Genomic DNA, 20,891 nt, shown 5'->3' on the forward strand with positions numbered 1-20,891 from the left:
ATTAATTTCATTGTGATAATGGTGACACATTATCTATAGCAACACAGGCCAACGTATGGAGATTCTTTCTTCTCTCTTCCTCTCTAATTTAGGAAGGAATAAAACAAATATTTATTGAGTATCCACTCTTGGCCAGCTCCATAACAAGACCTTTCATATTCATTTCATTGAATGCATGTACTACCCTATGAAGTACTATTATTATGCCCACACAATAATTTTCTAAATCAGAAAACAAACTTTGCCACATTTGTTGTCATTTGCTGGTCATCAAAGGGACCTGGGACCCAACTGATCTAATAATCACTATAGGGCGGTCCATGATCTTCCTTTCAGTCACCCACTTAAAAAATGTAATCTCAGATGCTGTTTTCATCCAAAACACAACTTTGTCTTTTTGAAGGTCAATGGTACACAAGAATGCATGGCTGATCAGTGCTAAACAGGACCTGTTTCTGTACCAGACGTACTCAGGTACTATTTCCCTCCACCTGTCCTCACTCGTCCCTCATGCCTCGCTGAACACTGGACCCTCCTTCCCTTTATTCTGGCCATTTCTCATGACCATTAGCACCTGAAGCTGTCCCTACCCTCATAGATGACCCTCTGGTTTGGATGAGAATAAGGTGCTTATATAAGTGTCCACTTTAGGTGCAATATGCTAAACTATTGTGTTGCTATCTGAGGAGTAAACCTCCGTACTAATGCTGAAAATTGTGAACTCAGTTCTGTCACAGAAAGTTGACTACTGGAGAAGAGTACGTGGGTTCTAGGCTTGAATCTGATCACAAAGCCCCTGAAGGTGTCTGTGAGATAGCCTCAGATTCCAGAGGCACTTTTGCTAAAAGTGCAAGAAATTTTAAAGGTCATGGGGCAAATGCCAATCACTCTTTAGCTTGCCTCATTCGGCGAAAGCCAAATTCCAGTCTTTGCCTTAATTTTCTTTAAATGGTAAAACTAATCTCTTTTGGAGTAAGTTTGAAGAAGCACCTGAGGTGATGGTGGCCCTTGTTGAGGGTTTTACCTACTGTCTCAATGTTTATTTCATTCAACTGTGAGATTGCTCCTGACTGCATTATTTTACAGATGTAGGAACAGACTCAGAGAGGCAAAGTAACCTGCCGAAGACCCCAGTGCCACAATGCAGATCTAATTCTAAATCTTATGCACATAACCAATATACTATGGGAAGTGTACTCTCCTTGCCCCCCACCCTAAGCTTCTTCCTGAGTCTGCGCATCAACATTGAATTCTGGCTGCCAGACAGGCTGGCAGGTACCTGTGATCTCACAGCGATTTCATGTTTCCAGCACCAATATCTTGGGCTGAGGACTCTCAGGCCAGAGCTTTTTCATAGCAGAGGAGGCTGATGTGGACAACTGCCAAGATCCCTGGGCTGAGCTCCTCAAGGGCTGGCATTCATTTCCAGTTGAGTTTGGTTAAGTTCTTTTTCCTTTCTGAGCTGTAATGAAGCATCTATAAACTGGACAAAGAGGCGTTTGTTCTTCTAACTCCAAAAGATATGGAGAGAAGTAGAGTAGGCGACTATTGTGATTCATCCATTTTCTTCTCCTTTCATCTCCACATCCATCCAGTGACCAATTTCTGTCAATTTCACCTCCCAGGTATTTCTTAAATATGATATATCCACTCTACCTCTTCAAACACTGCCTTAATTCAGGACCCTACCATCTTGCCTAGCAAACTGCAGTAGTTTCTGGGGGCCCCCAATCTGCCCTTTGTCGCTTGCTGATCCATGCTTCACAGAGCCACCATTCTTTACAGCAAGCATACACCTGATGCCTCTCCCCTGCTTCCCATCCTCTAATGGCCTTCCATCCCCTACAGGAAATGGTACAAGTTTCTGACCCCCCCTGGTCTGTTTCTCCAGCTCCATCGCTCTCCCTGCTGCTCCGGCAACACTTACATGTGCTATGCAGTTTCTTCTCCCCACACTCAGGCTGTCACTTCCTTTAATGACCTTTCCCTACTTTCTCCCCTTCACTCAGACAGTTCAGATTCATCCCTTAAGACTTAGCTTAGACGTCATTTCTAGAAATTTCTTTCTACCCCACCCCACTCCTCAACCTCTCCTCTGTATTTTCATATCCTCTCTCGAATTTCATTAGTCCAAGATGTGATAATTATACTTTTGTGTGCCTGCCTTTTATTACCATTCTGATCTCCTGAGGACAGGAACCATTTTGTATTCATGTTCCTGGCACCACATAGCAGGTGGAAAGGTTAAAATAAAATAGTAGGTTAAAAGAAGGGGGTCATTATTTTTAGTGGTGAATTCTGGTATTTGAGGGCGAGGGATCAGTCTTTGCCCCTGTGTATCTCTTCTGCTTTGTTTGATGGGCAAAAGCATTTTATAAGAAATACCCTGACAAAATCCATATTTTGAAGTGGTAACTGTTCATGGTTAGCTTCTTCGTATTTTCAGTTTATCAGAGAACAAACAAACTCCTCTTTCCCCTTGAGGGAGTGAAACTTAGAACTGGCAAAGTTCGATCCCAGGGGAGGAAAGGATCAGAAAAAAGTTACATTTTTGGGGGCTATTGGCATATTGTTGCAGAATTTTGAAGCAATCAGGAGGCAACATGAAAGAACTGGATATGCGGTAGTGCCTGCAGCCGGGGGAGGAGCCTGCAGGCTAGGAGGTCGGCAAGGGAGCTGAGGATAGCGCCCTGTGTTCTTCTGCTCAGAGCTAATTGCAGACCCATCTGGTCGACTTGAGCCTTGCCTGGTGCTTCTGAAGATGATTCCTCCACGAAGCATAACCTACTGTTCTCGGACTTGTAAATAAAGTACTCAAGTTGAGGAGACAGATTTCCTAAGCAAGCATTCTGTAAGGATTTTTGCTGATAACATGAGTGACTGATTTCCCCTTCCTTTCAAATATTGACCTTGTATAACTTACGTTATTATACATATATGTGAGTCCTTTTCTTTTGAAAGGCATTTTAAAAAAAATGAGTGCTAGAAAAAATACCAACCATTGCTGGTCTTAGAAAGTCAAAGTAAGAAATAAATTATTGATAGCTTCTATTATTATACTATTATCTGGGTCACATTCTGGTCTATATTCGGAAGCTTACTACTTTTTTTTCTCTCTTGCAGAAATATTATCTGTATTTCCAGAAGCCGGGAGCCTTGGGGGAGGAACAGACATCACAATTACAGGAGACTTCTTTGACAATCCTGCCAAGGTGAACATTGCAGGTAACTAAGTGGAAATGGCTGAAAATTGTTCATAGTTTTAAATGTCGTAGGAGATGTATCTCTTACGGCATGGACAGAGTGTGGGGAAGCAATCTTTGTCTTTTCCAAATCATCATGCCCCCTGCTCTAAGGGATTTTACCTGGTTTTGTAGGGACCAGGTGGGACTGTAGCTCTACAAACATATAATAGGAATAGGATGTTCTTATTCACAATTCGTGGGCAATTCCCTTGGGTGTCCACATTTTGGGAGTGAAGAACAGGGAACCTCCTGCTCTGTCTTTGCAAAGGTTTGGCCCTATAAAAAACAACCCCTCTCCCCACCCTCCTGCCTTAGCCCTCGCCACATAGACAAGCTGGAGTAGGCAGGCATTTGCTATGCAGATTCTTCTGGAATGCCCCCTTGACAACCTCTCCTGTGGCACCTGCCTAGACCTTTTGTTCTGCCAGGTGGGATTGTTCTCTAGTTGGTGACACCAAGGATGCTGGAAAATGTCCTCACACTCTCAGGTCACACGTACCCTCCCCAGCTCCGCCGAGTGGTTCCTCACATGCTCAGTGCATGGCATGGCATTGCTTTCTTTCATTTTACTACAAGCTGCCCTAAGTCCTAGTGCTCTGCATTCTCTCTTTCCTGGCTCCATTCAGTTGGGGCAACATCTTGCTCTATTATCCACATCCAGCCCTTCGCCTTAGAACAGGAGCCTGCCTGCTTCAGTGTGGTGCTCAGGCCCTGCTATCACATCTATATGCCATACTGATGCCTGCCTCTATATCTGTCTAATTTAAAAATTCTCCTCAGGCATTCCATGTGATATTAGACACGTGTCTCCCAGGAAGATCGAGTGCACCACTAGGCCCCCAGGAAAGGGTGCGAGGCTCACTGCTCCTCAGGCAGGTAAGGAGGTCGTCGCGGCGGCCCAGTGACCTCTGGTTACATTTTTAACCACGAAGGGCTGGGAAGTAGAAATGAAGGTGTGTGAATTGTGTCTCAGCTGTTTGATGGGTGCCTTAGTGAGCTCTAGGGCCACGTACCGTCAGGGCTTTCGTTCTGGGGAGGCTCTTAGCTTTATTCAGATGCTTAGCAGTACTCTGCACCTCTAGCCCCAGCCAGACGAGTGGCCGGGGTGTTCAGAGACATGGTCCAGGAAGCAAACTGCAGGACATTGTCACAGCTGCCGGTGGAGACCCCTTGAGCTGCTTCCCTCTACACTACAGGTCAGCTGCATGCCCGTGGCTGAGAAGATGGGAGCGTCAGGACGTGCTCGTCCCTGCTCATAACCACAGCATTAGGCGAGGCTGGAGAGGGGGCAAATGGGGTGCATTAAACACCCCTTTTTCTTCCCTGGGAGCAGCTGTGATGCTACTTTGAAAAGTAGGGATGTACTGGGATGTTGCTACCAGTTTATGTCTGAAGTGGGAAGAAATGGAGAATGCATGGTGGCAGGCTCCACCTGTCCATCTCTGTTTGCAACTTCCAACTCCTGGCTGCAAGTTAAAAAAAAGCTCACCACTGGAGCACTTCTCTGGTGAGCATTCGAATGGAAAACCTAAGTGTAGTTGGGGATTAAGGGCAGTTGGTGTGTTACACAGCCTGGAGCCACAGGCGGTGTCTGTATTCCTTACCTGCCCCATGAGGGGCCGACGTCATGCTTAAACTGCAGGCAGTGCTCTTAAACTCCAGAAGCTCAGCTCTTACTAGCAAAGTACCCCAGCAGGGGAGAAACCTTTCTAAAGAAAGGCCATTCAGGTGTGAAAACACATGCAAAGCTTTGGTTTGAGCATTTTCCAGGTCCCAGATCGGCAGTTTTTTCTCAAGGAAACCTCCCACCCAAGGAAACAAAACTAGTAAAGCAAGCGATGGAGAGAATGCGTGTTTCCTGTGTCAGGAAGCAGAGGGCTGGCCCCTCCCTGAGCGGTTCCCACTTGAATTACTTGGATAGTGATGGGACAATTTCCTGAACGCAGCTGGTTTTGAGAGTTCATAATATCCTTTACTAAGACCCTCTGAGGTTTCTTTCATGGGAGTAGGGCAAATTACGAGGTTAAGCAGTGGTTCTCAATGGTCCTCAGGGGGCATTTAGCAAAGTTTGGTGGTTACAACTGGGATGGTGGTTGTGGGGCTACTGGCCTTCCATGGGTAGGGGTCAAGGGGGGCTTCTGAACATCCTTCAGTGCACAGCAAAGCCTCTACCGCAGAGTTATCGTGATCCAGCCCCAAATGCCAATAGTGCTAAGGATGAGAAACCTTCAGTAATATATTAAAATACACTTTTATTTTTTATTTATTTCTTAACTATCTCCCCTTTTTAGGGTTTAATGAGGAGCAACAGTATTAATTTGAAATAATAATAATCACCCTAGCTATCCTTTATTGAGTACTTACTATATTTCAGTGTTTTTGTGTATATAGTTCAAGATCCCTTAGTCTTTAATTCCCCAGAATTGTTAAATTGACTTAATTCCACCCCCTAAACTTTATTGAGATACAGTTTACCTATAACTCAAGCTCCCTAAATCTTTAGTGCATGGTCTCTATTCTGTATTTGCCCCATTTTGGTGCATGAGAAAATGAAGGCATTAAGCAATTTGTTCAAAGCTACATGTCTAGTAAGTGGCAGAGCTGGAATCTTAACTTAGAAATGTCTGATTTCAGAGCTTTCCCCCTAAAGCTCAGTTAGTATCCAACAGTGATGGCCCATGTGCCTTTGGTATCAGGGTTTGCTCCAAAAAAAAAAAAATTAATTAATAATGTAGCATTATTGAAAATGCCATGTAACAGGAGCACGCTACATAATTTGTTGTTAGTGTGGGTCCACAAATTGAGGCCATGATGTGAAAAATGTAAGCATTGCCAATTTTCTGGGATAAAAGGATCTTAGGGAATAGAATTCCCAGGCTGAGCTGGACCTTGAAAGATACTGAAGTCTGCTCCTGAGCAAGTCACAAGTCCACAGCACACTGTCCGGGCTTACTGAACCACAACGCTTGTTTGCTCTCACATTTTCTGTAGGGCTGGGTTCTCTTCTCCTGGCACTCCCATTAAAAAGGCCTCCCCCTCTTCTCCAATCTTCTGAAAATACTTCCCTTTATTTCTTATCAAGTTCTTATCCCAAGAGGCCAAATCCGACACTATGCAGTATTTTCTGCTTTTCAGAACATTCATACTATCCGTAGAGCCTCTCACATGCCTCCATGTGGGTCTCAGCTGACTCACCTTTCTAGATAGTGCCTGGATCACCTTCACTCTGTTGTCTGAAGTAAAAGAGCTCCCTAATTTGGGGAGGAATGCCCTCTGATGTTTATGAGGTATATACGTCTTACAGGTAACCGAGGGCTTCTTTTTGAAGTTGGAGATGCTGCTGAGGGCTTGGACCTGACTGAGGCCACCCCTGGCTATAGGTGGCAGATTGTCCCTAATGCCAGTTCTCCATCTGGATTTTGGTCAGTGGAAGGGCAACCTTTCAGGTACGTTGTGGGAAAAGTGGGGGCAGGCGGGTCCGTATCAAAAGCGTCTTTGCAAGCCTGGGTGAGGCCAGGAGACAGATAAGCAAGCAGTGAGATTTCCAGGGAAAAATTTATAGCAGACACCCATTCAACAATGACAGACTGTGTGGGTCATGCATGTGTACCATAGTCCCTTAATAGATGCACATTAAATTTTGATCAATAGATAAAATTTATATTTTATACAACTTAGTTTATAATCTGCTTTGGAGGTGACTGCTAATTGGAACATTGAGCTGAGTAGGCCAAGAGACTTGGTAGAAAGTAGGGTAAAATTTACTGGAGGTAGGTGGGTAAGAGGTTGATGCCAAAGAAAGATGCAAGAATTTGCCCTTCAGTCAGATGAGGGAGCAAAGGCTGGGCAGCAAGCAGTTCTACTGGAATGACCACCCAGTGCTGAAGGTCAACCCGACGGCTGGTATGTAGCCTGAAAAGCTCTTCTGGGCTCTGTGGGACACTGTCTTCTGTAGTAGTGATGCCAATGTGATTATGGTTTTCCTGTCAGTGTTGTTTTGGGTCTTTTGAATCCCTTCAAGACTGTGGCCAAAATTTCTAGTTTTCTAAAAGGGGCTTAAAAATATAAGAAGTTGGGAATTGTTACAAAGTTGAGAATTGCTTAGATACACGGTTTTTAGTGTGCTCTTAGGGTATAGGTAGACGGGTGGATCCTTTACTGTGTGACAGGTCTCTTCTCCTTTTAAAACTTTTCTCAAAGAGGTTGGTCATGACCTCTGAGTGTAGATTCCAGCCATGCTGTGACCTCCTCCAAGGATTTGGCCATTTAAATTTCAATTCGGTTGTGGAATGAAAGGCTTTATTCTCTGTTCAGGGAACTTAAGATATCAAAGAAGCAAAGTACGGAAGGAAATCTGTGAACAGAATATTCTCCTGGAACCCTTAACTAACTAGGTATTGAAATACCAATATATATGCTTTTAAAGTGACAATAATTTGTGGTTCCTTGTGGCACCTAATGATGCATCTTTTATCACCATGTTGGAGGACCATCCGTAATGTTCACAGGAAATCCTTGCAGCTACATTCAGTGTATTTGGGAGTATTAGGAGGGAGTCAGGCTACATCAGAAGATAAGAGAACATTTGACTGTACGGTATGACCTGTAGGGTATGTCTCTGTAACTGTCATTTTGAGGAGCCACAAAACAGATTGTAACCCTTTCCATTCGTTCTGTCATTCATTTCTTTAAAATTCAAAAATTTTAAATTAAGACATTAGAATATTTATTCATTCATTGATGTTAATTATTATATTGATGGACCTTTAAATAGTTATTGTCAATACTAAGTTCAGAAAATATTCTGGGTATTTATTGAGGTAGCTTAATAATTTTCTTACCCATATCTGTCTCTAATCCCAGATTACTAGAATGTATCTTAAACAATAAAAAAGGACTTATTTTTAAAATGTTTCATAAAATTTCTCACAATCTTTTTAAAACTTGAGGTTATATCTTTTCATCTGAAGTTGTTGATTTGTTCAATTGACTTTTCTCTGAGTACTATAATATTGTTAATTGCAAACATGCTCTCTGTAAGTGCTCAAGTATCTGGTAAGCTCAGAGCACATTCTTTGTGTGTGTGTGTGAAATTTCATTTAGTTATAGGGACTCCCAAACAATGAAAAGCTATTGACTGACTGCCTAATCCAACCAGCACTGTGTTCAGTATTGCAAGGGTTAGGAAGTCTAGGACAAGGTCATTATTGTCAAGGAGTAACCAGCTTTGTCATACGTGCGTGCAGCCATAACACCAGGCATGACAGCATGTACTGAAACTCCTCAGGGTATCTGGGCAGGTCTCTTGATCTTAGTTGGTTCCAGAATAAATTACTTCATGAGATCCAACAGCTCAAGAAACAGTTGTAGATATAGTTTGCAGATAAGGAAATGATAGGAAAATGGTTTGTCTAATACGGTGAATTTACCAAGTGACAAAGCCACACTCTGAATTTTCCTAATTTCCAGATTTTTCCAGAAGTGCACCTATGCCACATTATGATATGCAGCCTTCTTTACCTGTAGGAATAGGGTATTTTAAAGAGGACATGCCAGTCTCATGAAGCCTCATACACACACCTGTTTCTATGAGGTTACTGTCTGCCACAGGGAGAGGAAATGGAGAGGAGCTTCTCTTAGTGTTATTTGGGGCCATTTTGGGGTTATCACTTTACTCCCCTTTATAAAGAACCACAAACTGTTGTTCAGAAGTCAAGTAAGATTACTTGGCATGAACCATATTCACTAGTTTATGATTATCCCTGTACCCTTATAGCTACACACATGCCCACATATAATATAGCTGATGTTTGATGTTAGCCAGGGGCGTGATCTAATGTAGCTTTTGAACTACAAATGTGTTGGAGTAGCAGACAAGGAACAGGGGTTCTAGACCACCTCAGAGCAAACTGGGATGAGTGATCTCTATTCCTGATAATAAGGATACTATTTACAATTGGCTGAGTTCTTACCATGGGCCAGGCCCTCCACTGGCTGTGTTACCGTTAAGTTTCTTGGCAAAGCCTCTGACAGCCAGGTGTTGTGGCTACAATTTTCCCCAAGACAACATGACTTTAAGGGGAGTTTTAGGCAGTGTAGACAGAGGGGCTGAGCTGTTGAGATGAGGCAGGCACCACAAGGAAGAGCTGTTTCCAGAATACTCTGGTCAGTCATGGGCACATGTGTTGGGTGTTTCCTCCTCATGAAGAAAAGCAAGGGGCTACCATTTTTGAGGTCATTTTTGGCTTCAGTTGCTCTCACTTCTTTGTGTTCTTCTGCCTTACAGTGCACGGCTCAGTGGCTTCTTTGTGGCCCCAGAGACAAACAATTACACTTTCTGGATCCAGGCTGACAGCCAAGCTACCCTTTATTTCAGTCAGTCAGAGGACCCAAGGGCCAAGGTATTCATTCACCTTCTCCTTTTCCTTTTTCTTGTCCCCCATCCTTCACTCCTGCAAAAAAAAAAAGGGAATCAAAAGTGAAGTTCTCATGTTCTACTAATAGTTGGAGCATTGCCATTAAGCAACCAGGATTTAAAATTTTTTGTGGGGGGCTTATTAAAAAATTAAAAAAAATTGATATGATTTTAACTATTGAAAAAGAAGTTGGCTGAATGTGTTTGCATGCTTACTGAACACTTACTGTAAGCCAGGTATTATGCTACATCCTGTATGTTCCTTGACTAATCTTTACAGTGTCTCTGTGAGTTATGCATATTATGTCCATTTTCCAGATAAGGAAACTGAGGCTCAGAAGGATTGTATGGCCAATCCAGGGCCACTTGGTTAATGAGAGACATATTTAGGATTTAACCCAATTTGTCTGATTCCAAAACTTGTGCCTCTTCCACTAATTTTGAGTAGAGATGTAACTGACCTTAGGTAGGAATTTCCCAATCAGCTTTGAAAGATCAGAAGAGGCACTTTTAACAATCAGCCAAAATTTACTAGTGCCCTTGGGGAAAAACTACAATATATTTTTTCTCAAATTAGTAGTATGCTTCTATAAAACTCCTTTGCTAGAGAAACAGCATGGATTTTGATGTGGTTGCCATTCTAGGTTTCTCAAAGGGCTTTCACTACCTTGTCTACAGCATCATGTAAGCCTAGGGTTTCAGGCTGGTTGTTTCTGCTCTGAACTTGGCCCATCAGCCTCATGTGAATACTGTTTAACTGACGAAGAGAGAGAGAAGCATAAACAACCACAGGCCCTAGGGTGACAGGGCTAACTTGCTGGAACGGCACCTGTCCAAAAATCCTTGGTTAGCAAACATCCAAATACTTGCTGATTGTGAAGGATGCCCAGAGGCTTTGTGGTGTTGATTGTGGTATGTTTATGGGGGCTCAGGTGAAGGTGGCCTCCCTCAGGGTGGGCACTGCTGACTGGTTCGACTCCTGGGAGCAGAATGGGAATGAGGGGACCTGGCAACAGAAGACGCCCAAGTTGGAGCTGGCTGGTGGAGCCAGGTACTACCTGCAAGCAGAGCACCGAGGGAGAGCCCCCAGCAGGGGGATGAGAATCGGTGTCCAGATCCACAGCACCTGGCTGAATCCTGACGTGGTCAGCACCTACCTCCGGGAGAAGCATCAGATCCGAACCCGTGCCCAGAGACTTCCAGAAATCCAGGTCTGAGTCTCTTCTTTGTCCCATGGGGTGGATTCTGGAAGGAATATAGTCTTGAGTGGAAGGATCACTAGCTGGGAGTCAGGAGACTAAGAGAGGATATCTACCCAATAGGGTTGTGAGGACATTAAAAAAAAAAAATGAAGTCTTATTATTGAGATACCTTTATTCATGGATTTAGTTTTAGGAATTTAAGTTCCAAGTAACTTTTCCTTTGGAAACGTGTTCCCCAGAGTAGAGCTAAGGTCCTCTGAACACCCCCCACCCCCATGTATATATAATGTGAGTGTACACACACACACACACACACACACACACACACACACACATGAGACTCCATAGCTTTTTGACCTATTCAGGCCCTGTTCCTCATATAGTGTTTTCAAAGCTTGCTTTGTGAAGGTCAAGGCCTTTGAGTCTCCCAGCTATGCTCCACACTTTTGTCAGTACTTTTTGTTGTTGCCTTTTTGGTGTATGAGGGTGAATCAGTATGGACTCTACTTTAAACCTGACAGTCTAATTGTAAAATATGTACACAAATAACCATAGAACAAGGTAGAAAGTAACAAGGTACATAAGAGGTTAAAAATAATAAGTGATGGAACATGATCGGTCTAACGCCATAAAAAAGTTTCATGTGCCTGGCAGGGAGTGTATTAGAAGCAAAACAGAAATCCAGTGAGCCTCTTGGATGCTGTGTGGCTGCTCCATCCTTCCAGGTACCCGCAGGAGAGAATATTTGGTGACAAGGGCTGAAAGTGGGCCATTCAAGGGCAACCCTCTAAAGAAGAGGAGGAGGCACACAGATGAATAGGGAGGTAGATATGTGCATTTATTCCAAGATACGTGCATTAGGTGGTGACACTTGTGTTCTCCAGGTATTTCTAGATGTGAGTGAGTTTTAAAAAATGGCAATTATAATAAGAAGGAAATAGCAAGCTGAGAAGGTATGTCCTGTGTGCCTAGATTCTCTCTGGCTTAACTAGCTCAGGTCGCTTAGCTCTGTCGCTCTTGAATATTTTAGTTGCTGACTGTGTCTGGCAGAGGAAACTTCTTCCTTACGTGGGACAACGTCTCTAGCCAGCCAATTCCTGCCAATGCCACAGCCCGTCAGGTGGGAGCTTTCTTCAAATATGAGAGGTGGGGGAACTAAGGTGGGGGGGCCTTATGCCCACAGTGTGATATGAACTCCTGGTAGTTTTTCTTTTTAACAGATTCAAACAGCCATTGAGGAGTTACTTGCAGTCAAATGCAGACTGGAACCCCTTTCAGCCAACATCCTGCTCCGGCTTGGGTTTGAACAAGGTGCTTGTCCTTGGCTTGACGAAACTCTGATGCTCTTCTCCATCATTGTCTTCTCTCTCTATTTTCTTTTTTTCTCTGTAAAATGGGAACAAACTTCATTTCCTCTCCAAGGTACTAACTGAGTCAAAGAATATATGAAAACTGGATTTGGGCACTAAGTGGCCAAGGGAGTGACTCTCTGGTTGGGAGGGAGCTGTGTGGTGTGGGTATCTGAGAAAGAAAAGGTCTCTGGGCTGCCAGGGGGAGCAAGGTGCTCCCCAGTACCTTCTGTGCACACAGGGGGAAAAGGGCAGACGACAGAGGTGAGAAGCAGCAAAGCAGGAAAAATCTCATGTCATTCAAACTGTGTAGAAGAGAAGGAATTCTTACGTGAGATAGTAGTCTTACTAAAATCAAAATATGTGAACCTATGTTTTTACAATACTAAGGGAAACTAAATTACAGTTAACATCCCTTGTATCTCTGCTTCTCAACAGTTTTTGGTGTCATGGTACACGTAGAAAATGGTAAGAGATTTTTGGTGCTCTAGGGCAGACTGAGTGGGGTTCTCAACGGATCCTTCAAGCTGGGGGCTGCTGGCTGTTCCAAGCCCTGCCCAGCTCACCCAAGGGCTGAAGGGCTAATGTCATGGTGAACTCATAACCTGCACCCCCCCACATGCTTGGAAACTCTGTCTCCCTGAACATCTGTGCCTTTCTTCCTATTTTATCTGCAATGCATCCAGGCCCAGAAGGTTCCGGCTCTGAGGGGGAGCTCACCAGTGGGACAGAGCCCTTCTGTGGGAGGTTCAGCCTCCGTCAGCCTCGACAGCTTGTCCTGACACCCCCGGCTGCCCAGAAGGGCTTTTGGCTAGACCAGAACACCCACGTGAGTAGCAGCCCTCGTGTTTTCAGGCCAGGTGGGTAGGGAGGGATTGGTATTGTTCTCTGGGGTTGAGATGGAAAAAACAGAACCACAGAGGAGTGATTGCTGTGATTTGCCCAAGGCGTTTTGTGCTGAGGTTCCAGGATTGTTTTTACTGCTGTTTCAGTATGAACAGGTACCTCCAGTTCTCCATTAGCTGTTACAAGGACATGGCTTTGTGAGACTCTGAAAGTTTTTTTTATATGCTCCAGTATTTTCTAGGTGGGAATGCAGACTCTAGAGTCAGACCATCTGCTTTTGAATCCTGACTGTACACCCTGTGTGTTCTCAGGGTCTTCCCTTAGTTTACCCAGCAGTAAAATGCGTAATAATGTGGTCTCGAATTGTGGTGAGGTTTAAGTGAGATGATCTAGTAAAGTGCTTGTGCAGTGGGTAGAACTCAGTTAAGGCTCATAATTGTTATTATTATAGTTTTTGTTACTATTGATGAATTGACTGGCACATTTCTGAAATACCTCTCTTATCCTTTGTGTCGATAGCTCAGCCGTCCTTCATAAAAGAGTGCAGCTCGTTTGCACTTTGGGAGCCAGAGTGAGCCTTACTGGGCTGGTGGAGCTCATGGCAATGTTTTCAAATCCTTTGCTAGTTGAATTGCAGAGGCAGAGGGACTAATGGTTCTGATCCAGGCACCACCCCTCTTCCAGCCTTTATAGCAAAGGCTCCCAACTGGGCAGATTTTGCTCCCTCAGGAACAGTTGGTAATGAATAGAGAGATTTTTGGTTTTCACAACTGGGGCATCCAGTGGGTAGGTTCCAGAGGTGTTGCTAAACACCCTACAGTGTGTGGGACAGCCCCTCACAGAAAAGAAGTACCTAGTTCCAAATGTCTGTACTACAGAAGCTGAAAAATCTTCTGTAGTACAGACATTTAAAGTCTTCTTGTGACAATTTTCTTTAGGAGTTAAAAACTAAGGATGCTAGAGGGTTAGAGTTAAGGAACTGAGGCTCAGAGAAGTTAAGTGACTTGCTCAGGGTGCACAGGCAACTGTGTCAGAACAAGGATTTTCTGGTTAAGATACTCTAAATCCTCACTGCCACGCACAGTGGTAGGCATTTAATGACTCTGTTGAATAAATAGCAATTTACTTTAAACTATTTGTCTTTCCACTTAGACTGGAAAGCTCCAGGAGGGTAAGAACGGGGCTGGCTGTATCTCACGGCGTGAGGAAGGGTTCTCGGCGGGTGGACCCTCCTCACCACATTTCATTTGAATGGCTGCTTCCTGCACTAATAAAGCTAAAGCACTTATTTGTTGTCCATAGTTGTGCATTGCATTCAAAGGCCACATGAATAGTATCTTGAGGGTGACTGTGACCTTCACAATCAACTTTCAAGACATCTTTAAGAAGAACATCACCTGTGACTGGAGTCTCGTGGGGACCAGTCCTGACAGGTAGCTAATCTGTGGGGAGCTGTGGTGGGAACGGTGCCTGCTGCGACAATTAGCTTTCTTGGGACACAGTGGCCTACCCGGGTTACTAATGGTCTTGTACCTGGCCTTTGGATACTAACTCGGGGCTCCAGACCTGTTTGATTCAACAATGAAATTTGATTTAAGAGTGTTAGTTGTTAGGAATATAATACTTCCTGGAGAGGCGTATGACATTCTTGGAGGATAGGAGTAGAGAACATCTTATTTGGAAGAGATTTTAGAGAACATTCCTTGACATTACAGATGAGAAAAATTGGGGCCCAGAGAATTTGTGATTTGCCAAAATGCATTCCGTGAATGAACAAAGACTGGAATAAAACCCAGGTGTTTCGATGTCTTGATTCAGTGTTCTGGCCACATCTCTCTTGCGAGTGGTTTTCAACCTAAATGAGTCTGGTAATGTCCAGGAGTATTAATCTTCCCTGTGGTTAGAGCCTAAACTGCGATCTGCTTAAAACACACAATTATTGTGTAATTTGAAAATGCTGCTCACACTGAGGGTCATGAATGAACAATTGCCTTATGATGTGACTCACTAGTGTGCTATCACAAGCTGACCTCAGCCTGTCTTGCATCGTGCATGGAATGTCCGTATCCATGGCATGCGATACTGTCTGGGTGTAGAGTTTCCTGGGGTCTCTCTGCCAGGTGCACAGTCCTCAGGTCCACAGGTTTGAGAAACAGGGCTCTCATGGCAGAGGGCTGCAGGTGCACGTGGGGAGGCCCATTTCTGCTCTGGGCTTTTCTTTCAGTTGGCAGTTCACTTGCATTGCCCTCTGGAAGACTTGTGTGCACCGCTCTGCTTATCGCCAGCAGCCTCTGGGAAACTCCCCCATCCTAGTTCACCGGATCGACCTCCTCCCTCAGTCTCCTGAGACGGGCGTGTTCTATGTGGATGAAATTATTATTGCTGACACAAATATAACAGGTGAGCACCAAAGCCATTCTCCTTAAAGGGCCTGTCAAATGCAGATTTCAAACTTTTCTGCTCAGCGTCTTTTCCTTTGCTGGAGAGGGACTGGGTGATTCCCTCTCTTGCTTGCCTTGGTTCTAGAAAGAAGATGGGTTTGGATTGTGTGCCCTTGGTCCCTACATCTTTCTAGCTGGTTCCTCTTTTTCCCTGTTTATCCAGTGCTTGGTCTTGCTTCTGAGGCTGGTGCTTTTACCCCAATTTTACCCCTTTCTTGCTGAGAAGCCTTGGTTTGCTCACTGTAAAATGGACATAGCAAGGGCCCCACCTCATTGGATTACTGTGAAGCCTAAATAAAGTCTGACATAAGGCACGCACCACAGGTCTTGATCATAGTAAGTGCTCAATAAATATAAGCAACTATTATGGCTAGCAGTATCATTATTATCGTTAGGCCAGCAGGATTTCTCCACCTCTCTGTGTTAATATCTGTCCTACACAGCGGTGGAAGGAACCCAGCAATACCTGGCCCTGGACATGGGCTAAAGTGATGAATCACAACTCTGAAGAAGTCTCAGCAAGAGTTACAGGGTCGCCATATCCTCTCAAGAATGGGTTTGTCCTGCTTTTTCTCATCCAGATTCCTCCCACTCATCATTGAGAGCCCAGGTCTGACCCTCTCCTCCGTGATGTTTTCCTTGACCTCCCTGAGGCATGGAGTGGATTTGCCTGTCCCCAAGTGTTTGGGGACAAAGAGTGCATCACGGGTCCTCTCAGGCCGGCCGCGTGTGCTGTGCCCCTGGGAACAAGAGGCCCAGGACCAGGACAGCACGGTGCCGTTTGCTCCCAGGGCCGCTGGGCTTCCGACTTGTGTTCAGTTTCCCTTTTCCACCAAATCCCTTGTGACTTTGGGGCTCAGCTTGCCTGCTTTTCTTAGATTTTTCTCTGTCTCACTGAGGAGAAAAGGCTGAGAGAGTCACATATTTTGATTTAGAAAATGTGCCACTTTTCAGTCTTTTGCCAGAAATATTAGAGCTGAGGGCAGGACAGGTTGTGGGTGGAAGGCCAGGGGGCTCGCTCTCAGCCCTGAATGAGGTCCTCCTTGCTTATTAAAATCCCATCTCTTATTGTTTCAGTGGTTTAAGTGTTTTTGGGGCAACTGGGATCAGACTGGACCACGGATTATTTCAAACCCGTATTTGTGTGGTGGCACACTTAGAAAATGATAATGTTCAGTCATATGGTGTCCTGGGGTGAACACCTGAACTTCTGGGGGTCCAAGACAACTTGATGGGGCCTTTGCTGACCTCCAATTGCTGTGTACACTCCCAAAGGGGCTCAGCATTTTCCACACTTGAGCCCACTGATTGGGAAACCCCGGGCTGGATAATAGGTGCTGTTTCCCCTGCTTCTCTCCAAACCCTCAAAGCCTAGGAGTGCATTTCCACTGCCCCCACCTTTCTGCCACCAAATGCTCAGTATGTGGGACCATCTAGGGGTGAGGTGAGGAGGGAGGCAGGGAGGTAGAGGACAGAGACAAGAAAAAAGACTGGGGGAGGCTGGGTTAAACCAGCTGATTCCCACTTTTCCTGGCAAGACCTTTGCTTTGAGGATGACTTAATGGAAACCTACACTCTACAAAACTGGGTTCAGCTTTCATAGCTAATTGTCTGATACTACCCAACAATTTAGCACTTTATATTCTCACTTCCAATGTCCTCTATGGAAGTTCCTTTTATCTAGTGGTACTTACCATTTATTTCTCCTTTAGTTCTCAGAACCCCGTGGGTTGATTCTGTTGTCCCCACTCTAGACGAGGAAGCCAAAGCTAAGAGGGGTTGAGTACCTTGCCCCAAATCATACAGCTGGAGCCTGGAACCCAGAGATCGTTACACCAGAGCCAAACCTTCAATACCTCTGTATCTAGCTGAGCAAATAAACATTTGTAGAGCACTTACTCTGTGCCTGGTGTGCTAAGCATTGGACATGCAAAGATGTTGCCTTCAACTGTTTACTGTCTTGACTGTAAAATCATGAGGAAGAAGGTGCCTGTACACAGGAGAAAAGGATATTAAAAGAGTTTGTGTTGGTCATTTAAAATCTGCCATCTTGCTAAACTCTCACTGCAATGCATATTGATATATGCCATGATTCCAACTTTACAAATAAGGTGAACCTTAAAGAAGTGATGTTGATGGGTCCATTGGCTACCCAAAGGAAGTAGAGAATCAGGATTTGGATGGTGGTCTGTCTTAAAGCTAGTACTTTTTCTGCACACATGCTGACTCCATGCCATGGATAAATACTCAGGTGCCCCCAGGACCCGCCTTGTGTGCTCAGGGTCCCTAAGCAGCATCAGCTGTGCATTCTCAGAGTTGCCAGGGGCCTTGGGAAGGGAAGGAGGGATGGACAGCAGTTTACATTGCAATAGATTATCTGTGTGGGTGCCTCCGATGGCATGTGGCTGGCCTGGGACTTATTAAACTTTGCTATGGAATTAGTCTTCAGCTCCTGAACCATGACCTTGTATGTTCCTTCATATCCTTGTATGTTCCTATTCAGTATCCTTCTGCCTCTTCTCCTTTTGCTTTTCATGGCAGGAGATAGGTAGGAATCTATGCTTTAAGATAGAAGTAACTCAGCATCTCCAGTCGGTATTTTCCACGCAGCAGGTTACTTGTACTTCCACACAGCTGAGTTACTCGGTACTAACGCAATCATTGTTCTCTAGTTTCTCAAGCCGATTCTGGAACAGCTCGCCCGGGAGGGAATCTGGTGGAATGGCTGTCTGTGGTGGGATCCCCTCCGGCCTACAATGTGACCTCCTGGTTGGCGGGGTGTGGCCTGGCACTCCCACTCATCGCTGCAAGGTAGGGAGTGGGCTTTGCTCACCTGTCCCTCCGTAGGATGCTAGCTGGCCTTTGGGGACACAGAGGTGGGACTTGTATCAGGAAAATCTGCCTGTCTTGGTGCTGAAAGCAACGGTGCTCAGACGTAAGAATGCAGCGTCAGATTCACCAGGAGGTCCTGTTGAAACACAGACTGTGGGGCCCTAACCACACCATCTCTAATTCAGTAGATTTGGGGCCAGGCCTGAGAATTTGCACTTATAATGGCATCCAGGCAATGCTGATTTTACTGGTCTGGTGACTCTACTTAGACTATCCTAGTGAATTTATTTAAAAAATGTTTTATTTCTATGCTGTTCAGGGCCTCCCATTACCACTGTGTTCTGTTTGCCTTCCTCATTTCATTCCTCCATGTAATCTTAATGGACTCCTTTGAGGTGAAATGAAAGGAACCAAACCGCTGTTTCTAAGAACTCACCACCAGATGGCACTAGCGCCCCACAAGCGATGCTTCTTAATGGTCCCGCCTTCGCCGCAGTTCACAAAGCAGTAACTAAGGATCAGGCTCCTCCTGAAACACATATATGTTCTAGCTTGTTCTTTTAATTTTCACTTAAACCCAACTAGGATAAAAGAATTGAGATGCTCTGCCTTTAAAATTTATTCCCCCTCCTGCCTATCTCTTTCTAACATTTCAAAAGGAGTTCATACGTACACTATGCTTGGGATGGTGTATTGAAGGCAGGTGCAGAAAGCTTGAATATCTGCTCCACTTTCTTTAACTTAGTGTTCCATGGTCTTCTGGACAGGAAAGATGCATAAACCATCAATAGAATGGACTGAAAGAGCTTCAGTGGTGGAGAGGGAGCCTGCTGTATTAGCAACCAGCCTGCAAATCCTGTGTTCCAAATGCCAAAGTTATGAACTCAGAAATGGTACAGGCTAATTTAGGTTGCTCTGAACAGCTCCATGCTTAGAGTGGTCCTGACAGCCTTCCTTGCTGAGATTTCCCCGTGTCTTTTAGCTCCTTCTGCAAGCCTCCAGCCTAAGCCAGACAGCACCCCCTGAGACAGGAGTCTTCTTAATTCATCCCCCAATGCAGATAGTAGCATGTTGACTATTTCTGTGTGGTTGTACGTGTGTGCATCAATAATGTAGTACTTAAATAATATTATTGATAGAAATCATATACGTTCATTCTTGAAAATTTGGGAAATAGAAAAAGACTTGAAAAAGATGAAAATTACTCATTACCCCTTGGCTCAGAGATAACTTCTATTAACATGTTGGGTCCATATCCTAACAGCCTTTTTCCTGAGCAGGTTTTGTATACATATATACATGTATGTATACATCTACTTTTTAAACCTCAAATTGGGACCATATGTTACATGCTATATTTGAAACATGTCCTTTTTCATCTAATGGTATATATTTAATATTTCCCCACTTTGGTGATGGGGAACTGTAAGATTTTTTTCTGCAGTATGATTTTTAATGGCTGAACAACATTTCATCCATGGTGTGTCACGATTTATTTAACCCATTTATTATATTATCAGTAAGAGTAGGCAGGCAAGTGTGTGTGTGCAGAAGTACTAGATAAGAACTTGACTAGAGGGAGTGGCCTGTTTCAGCTGGGATATGGAGAGGGGAAGATGTGTGGAACAGGGCATAGGCCCTTCATTTGATTATGCAAATGGGGCTAGAAAAAACCGACTTCTCCATCCATCCTGCACTTCAGGACCAGAGCCGTGGAGGCCAAGGTCATCACTCTCACCTCTGGGTTCCTGTGCTCCCAGGATCTGTGCCGGGGAAGGGTGGAACAGTCTCCATGAATCCTAATGTCTATGTTACACTTTTTCTGCTGTGATGGGACGGCAACACCCAGTATTTGAGAATTTGAGATTGTGGCCAGGAAATGTGGGAGACCAGCTGCTCTTTGAGGTGGAGCTCTGTTCTGTCTGGAGTGGCTCTTGTGGATGGTTACTGTGGTTAATGCCTCGTTTTTGACATGCCACAGCTCTATGTCCACTGAAGGAGCAGAAGAAGGATCCGGGGTGGTCCAGGTGACAACACAGAGAATACAGAGGACAAGTCCACCCTTAGGAGGACACTTTCGCATCCAACTCTCTAATACGGTGATTCTGGGTAAGTGGGCAATTAGGGTGCAACATTTTTGATTTATATTTTTAGGGGCATTCCCAGGCAAACAACGTCCTGTGAGATGTCAGGAAGGGGCACAGTTTCAAAGCTATCTGGTTTAGTTCTCAGTGTCTGAAAGTGACCTTGTTGAAATTAAAGATCTGCACAGTAAAAATAACATGTTATTGTTAATATGACCCCAACTGTTTGGTTGTAGATGTGGAAACTGAGCGGACTAGTGTTCTGCCATAACAAATTAGCAGAAACTTAGTGAGTTTAAGACAACAGAAATTTATTCTCTCACAGTTCTGGAAGCCAGAAGCCCAACATCAAGGTGTCCGCAGGGCCACACTTTCAAATCCAAAGAGTTTAGGGAGGATCTGTTTTCTGCCTCTTCCAGCTTCTCGTGGCTGCTGGCATTCCTTGTAGGGCCCACCTGGTTATCTCTCAGGATAAAC

The 20,891-nt window shown here is 44.5% G+C and overlaps 1 protein-coding gene across 1 annotated transcript in view; it reads left to right on the plus strand.

Moving 5' to 3' along the window:
- Nucleotides 1–20,891, plus strand: part of PKHD1 (PKHD1 ciliary IPT domain containing fibrocystin/polyductin) — a 453,696-nt gene that overhangs the window by 22,709 nt on the left and 410,096 nt on the right. The window contains exons 11-23 of the mRNA XM_036916397.2: nt 404–474; nt 3,124–3,225; nt 4,026–4,121; nt 6,550–6,691; nt 9,532–9,646; nt 10,593–10,871; nt 11,893–11,982; nt 12,083–12,173; nt 12,898–13,040; nt 14,360–14,490; nt 15,282–15,457; nt 18,171–18,309; nt 20,312–20,439. Coding sequence (XP_036772292.2) covers nt 404–474; nt 3,124–3,225; nt 4,026–4,121; nt 6,550–6,691; nt 9,532–9,646; nt 10,593–10,871; nt 11,893–11,982; nt 12,083–12,173; nt 12,898–13,040; nt 14,360–14,490; nt 15,282–15,457; nt 18,171–18,309; nt 20,312–20,439 — 1,703 coding nt within the window. The remainder of the gene's footprint in view (nt 1–403; nt 475–3,123; nt 3,226–4,025; nt 4,122–6,549; nt 6,692–9,531; nt 9,647–10,592; nt 10,872–11,892; nt 11,983–12,082; nt 12,174–12,897; nt 13,041–14,359; nt 14,491–15,281; nt 15,458–18,170; nt 18,310–20,311; nt 20,440–20,891) is intronic.

This window comes from Manis pentadactyla, chromosome 16 (assembly GCF_030020395.1).
Source record: "Manis pentadactyla isolate mManPen7 chromosome 16, mManPen7.hap1, whole genome shotgun sequence".
Lineage (NCBI taxonomy): Eukaryota > Metazoa > Chordata > Mammalia > Pholidota > Manidae > Manis > Manis pentadactyla.